Consider the following 5,550-nt stretch of genomic DNA (forward strand, 5'->3'; position numbering starts at 1 on the left):
AAAAAAAAAAAAAAAAAAAAAGGAAAGAAAGAAAATAAATAAAATAATAAAAGTCCATTTGCAAGAAAAAATTCTTTTTTCTTATTTTTGGCATAAGTTTTCATAATTTGGGCTTTAGGTATCATAGAATATTAGCAATTTGTTAATCCATCTTATTAATGAAACGACTATTTCTAACCTTACTTCCTGAGATGTTTTAAGGAACACATTTTACTTTTAAAACCTTGTTGGGGCATTCAGAAAATTTTAATTTTGGATAACTTGCCGGTGAAGAAATGGAGAATTTTTTCAAGAAAAGAGGTCATACAACCATTTCTTTCTGTCTTTGATATAGGTAAACCCATTTGAGGATTTGTTCTATTCTATGCTAAAAATATTATTATATATATTTTTTACATGTTAACTTTTATCTTTTCTTGTTCTACAATATTCAGTTTTAAGTATAGTTCATCAGAAGGGCCTGAATTACTAGTCTTTTTAAGTTGGGATGGTATTGTGGCAAATTTATATTTTGATCTATCTTAAAAGCTTAATTTTGGATTTTCAGGAAAATAGCATTAGTGAGAATTTTCTCTTCTTGGTATGGCAGAAACCTGAGGTGTGAAATAATACCACACATTTTATTAAAAAAACTCAAACTATGCTTTTGACGTCATGAGTTAAATAGACCAGTGGTTTTCTATATTTCAGTAGGAATTCTAATTATGTTCTTGCTAGCATGTACTGATTAAAGCCAAGGAAAAGCCTAGACCCAAAAGTGATTTTAGAAATAATGAAAGGAACTGATGAAGAGTTTAGATGATCATTTTTTATATAACTATGTAACATATGCAAATGATGAGTAAGTCTTTACATGTATTACTGTTTTACCTGTTACATAAAAACTAGTTCTGTTTTTTTCTCTTTCTCCTTACTCTCCCTCCTTTCTTTCCTTTCTTTCTATTATTTTGTTTTAATAAAAATGAGAATATTATATGGTGTTTCTGTCTTTTGCCAAAGCATGTAGTTTTGTGTTACTGGGTGGAATCTCACTGGATAAGGATATGCATTAATATATTTGTTTTACTGTATTTTGAAATCTCTTTAGTTTACGGAGAACTATGGAAGACAGGAATGTTTGAACGCATGTCTCTGCAGACAGATGAAGATGAACACAGTATTGAAATGCATTTGCCTTATACAGCTAAAGCCATGGAAAGGTATATTGATTGATATAAGAAATCCCCAGGAAATCAAAGACATTAATTTCTTTGGTAATTTAAAACTAGTAAATCCCAATAATTATCAGGGTAAAGAGATTAAGAAATGAGATAAAAAATTGAGACAGGAGTGTCTTAAGGTGGATTGTTGGTTTTGAGTAGTTTTCCTATGAAGGCTGAACATGTCAATTGACATGATTGTTTTATTAGCTGGAAGTATTAAAAAAACCATGGGTATGTGAGTGTATGTGGGTATGTATATATCTTGCTTTGCTTGTATTTTATTCATTCGACATTTCTTTATCTCAAAATAATAATTCCATTCTTTTCTGGTACAATGCTATAATTAATCGTAAAATTTTAGGCTTGTATTTAATTTTGGAGGTCATTTATTTCAACCTTGTGCAAGGTACATGAATCTCTTTTATGGTATGCTTGACAGACTTACATGGTACCTGCTAAAGGTCTTCCTGTGATGGAGTACTCACTGTACTGTGAGCTGAACGAGGACAGGGTCAATATCTATTTTGTTCTCTACTGTGTACCCCACCACCTAGCACAGTGTCCAGCACATAGTAGTTATTAATGTATTGTGATAAAATAAAAAATAATTATTTCAAGGATTTTCTTCTTTTAGTGAAACATTTGGATTAGGATGTCTTCTCTTTTGTAGGTTTCTCTAATTTTTAAAACCATTTCCTATATATGGACTTAATATTTCATATTTAGTTTGGCAGTTCTAAGTATGGTAAGATGATTCCTTCTGGATTTGTTCATTATATTTTCTTACTAAAGTACATGATGCTCTGTAGGCTCTCAGTAAATATTAATTAAATGTACTAATAAAGTCTAAGATAACATTATATTTTTTATGTTGATGTAGCTTACTGTTGGCTAATGTACTTGCGATCAGCCAAAGCTCAAGGCCTTTTCATAATATTCAGATGGATTATTTTCTGTTCTCAGACTTTTGTGTGATTTCTTTTTGTATGTCTTCTCAATTATTCTAAATATGTTTGTCTTCTCAATTATTGCTGTTTAGTTTTTCTTGTTTAGTTCATTGTTGCAGTCTTTTTGGATTATTTCCACTCTTACTCTGTATTCAAAGTATTATTTACTTTTCTCAGTCTTTTATCTGCTTCTGCTCACAATGATAACCATGAGGAATTATATAAATCTGAAGAATTTTCAAAAATCAGTGTGATACTACATTATAAGCAATATAATTTTAGGGTTTTTAATACATTCTAATTCTTCAGAAATGTGAAACCATAAATATTATTTCTTAAATTGTTGTTATAATCAGAACTTTCTCTTCTTCAACCGGAAAAGATAATTGAATATTTTTATTCATTGAGATGTTTGCATATTTTGTCATGAGAAAATATAATTTAGACTTAATAAATACTAATACTTGGGGTGCAGTGGCACGTCTGTAATTCCAGCAGCACTTTGGGAGGCTGAGGTGGGCAGATGACTTGAGCCCAGAAGTTCAAGACCAGCCTGGGCATTGTGGCAAAACTCTTGTCTCTACTAAAAATAGAAAAATTAGCCATGTGTAGTGTCGGGTACTTGTTGTCCCAGCTACTTGGGAGGCTGAGGTGGGATGATTGCTTGAGCCTGACTGGTTGAGACTGCAGTGAGCCGAGATCATGGTACTGTACTCCAGCCTAGGTGACAGAGTGAGACCCTGTCTCAAACAAACCCAAAAAACAATAGGACCAGTAAATTGACAACAATATCCTCAAGGAGGTTATAACAAGATAACATTTTTATTGTTATTTTAAAGGTAAAACATGTACATTGTGGAACATTTAGGAAAGTAGAAACTTAAACCCAGCAAACCAAATTCCTACTTATAATTCCCCCTTTTAAATAGTATCAAATAAACTACTGCCACATTACATTGGGATCCCTAATATTGACCCTTCTTTTCTTTGTAGCATTAGTTGGACTCATTACCTATGTCAGTTATTTATTACTAAGTAACAAAAGCTCTTACTTAAAATTACCTATATCAGTTATCTTTTACTAAGTAACAGATTTAAACTGTGACTTAAAATCACAGCTGTTTATTGCCTAAAATTTGGGGGCCAGGAATTGGCGCAGGGAACGCCTTGATTTGGTCCACAAGACACTGACTGAGGTGGCTCAAATGGGGCTACAGTATCTCACATAGTGTCACTCATGTGTCTTGGACCTTAGTGCTAGCTCTCTGTTGAGAGCCCTCATTTCTTCTCCAGCTGACCTGTTTGTTCATCAAGTAGGGCTTTTTTTTTTTGGCTACTTTCTAGAAGAATAGCTTAGACTTCTTTTTTTCTTCTTCTTTTTTTTGGATCAAGAGAGTAAAACCAGAAGTTTCTAGGCCTATTATGTCCTAGGCTGGAAACTACATAGCACAGTTCCAGTGAATTGTGTTTTTCAAAGCAAATAAGATCACTGTGTCAGCCAAGATTTAAGGAAAAGAACAATATATTGCTCCTCTTGGTGGGAGGAGTAGCATGTATGTACAGGAGTAAGAGAAACTGTTGACAGCTGTCTTTGCTGATGGTCTACTACAGTTCTTCCTCTGGTGGACAATTGGTGTCTCTCTAACATGTCATATACACCCAGGCTTCCCAGGATGTTCAGAAATCTTATTTGCTGTGACCCTAGGCTCAAAATTTATTATTATCTTATGATCTCCATCAAGTTAGGATGTGAATGAGGCTCCTTGAGTGTGGTTCCTCTTTTTTTGGAGGGGGGATGTGGTGGGGAAAGAGTCTCAGCTCTGTTGCCCAGGCTGGAGTGCAGTGACATGATCATGGCTCACTGCAGCCTCTGCCTCCTGGTCTCAAGTAGTCTTCCCACCTTGGCCTCCCAAAGCAGTGGGATTACAGGCATAAGCCACTGTGCTTGGCCTCTTTTTTTTTTTTTTTTTTAAAGAGGCAGGGCCTCATTCTGTCACCCAGGCTGGAGTGCAGTGGCACAATTATAACTCACTGTAGCCTTGAACTCCTGGGCTCAAGGGATCTTCCTACTTCAGCTTTCAGAGTAGTGGCCCTACAGGTACGTACTACCATATCTGGCTAATTTTAAAAGCATTTTTTTAGAGACGGGTCTTTCTTTCTCAGACTGATCTTGAACTCCTGGCCTCAAGCGAGCTTCTTGCTTTAGTCTCCCAAGTAATGTCTTAGTTACGTATTGCAGCATAACAAATCACCTCAATGTATGTATTTTTTTCTTTTTTTAAAAAAATTAAAAACAAACTTTAATTTTTTGGGTGCATGGTGTATAGATGGGGTACATGAGAAGTTTTGATACAGTCATGTGGTGTAAAATAATCACATCATGGAGAATGGGGTATTAATCACTTTAAGCATTTATCCTTAGTGTTACAGACAATCCAGTTATATTTTTTTAGTTACTTAAAAATGTACAATTGAGTTAGCGACTATAGTCACCCTGTTGTGCTACCAAATACTAGGTCTTATTCATTCTATTTTATTTTGTATCCATTAACCATCCCCACCTACCTGCTAGCCCTCCACTATTCTTTCCAGTCTCTGGTAACCATCCTTCTACTCTCCATGTCTGTGAATTCAATCGTTTTGATTTTTAGGTCCCACAAATGTGTAGTTTTTCACTTAAATGATTCTATAGTTTGGAAATTTGGTTGGGTTAGTGGAGACAATTTGTCTCTGTTTCATCTACTGCCAGTTGAGGCAGGTCGACTTCGGCTAAAGACTCCAAGATGCCCTAGCTTCCTCTCTGGGGCCGTGGTGCTGGTTGTCTTCTTGAGGCACATCAGTTTTCATCTTGGTTCTCATCTGTCAGTGCCTGTTGACACTCACCCTTCAGGACTTCTCAGTTCACATGGTGAATCCTCTCTAGCAGGATAGCAATTGAGCAAAAGAAGAAATTTCCAGCTCTCTTAATATCGAAGTCTAGAACTGGCACAGCATCACTTATGCCTCATTCTACTGGTCAGAGCGCATCATAAGGCTAAATTCAAGGAGAGGGAACTACGGATGCTACTTTTAATGGGAGGAGTGACATTGAGCATTGAGATGTGGGAAGAATTTTTGGTGATTAGATTCATAGAAACTGTGGTTAAGTAGTTGAGGGATTATTTGTATATAAGTCTGTGTCCCTTCCATGGTAGTTCCATAGTGTTTTCTCCCGGGAGCAGCTAGTCTTCAGTGTATCTGCTATGCATATCACAGTACCTGGTACACAAAAATATTTCAGTAATTGTTGAATGAATTAATAACTGTCTTGCCATTTGTAATACTTTATTTTCCAAAAGTGGATCAAATGTTCTTTTAAAAAAAATTACATTTTTTTAATTTTCAAAAAATAAACTCTTGAT

At 35.1% G+C, this 5,550-nt stretch overlaps 1 protein-coding gene across 1 annotated transcript in view; it reads left to right on the forward strand.

The window, feature by feature from the left end:
• LOC108528675 (protein MEMO1-like) overlaps positions 1-1,265 on the forward strand; it is a 97,516-nt gene extending 96,251 nt beyond the window's left edge. Inside the window, exon 5 of the mRNA XM_017870611.1 lies at positions 1,088-1,265. Coding sequence (XP_017726100.1) covers positions 1,088-1,212 — 125 coding nt within the window. The 3' untranslated portion in view covers positions 1,213-1,265. The remainder of the gene's footprint in view (positions 1-1,087) is intronic.
• The last annotated feature ends 4,285 nt before the right edge of the window (positions 1,266-5,550 follow it).

This window comes from Rhinopithecus bieti, unplaced genomic scaffold (assembly GCF_001698545.2).
Source record: "Rhinopithecus bieti isolate Rb0 unplaced genomic scaffold, ASM169854v2 scaffold_5341, whole genome shotgun sequence".
NCBI lineage: Eukaryota > Metazoa > Chordata > Mammalia > Primates > Cercopithecidae > Rhinopithecus > Rhinopithecus bieti.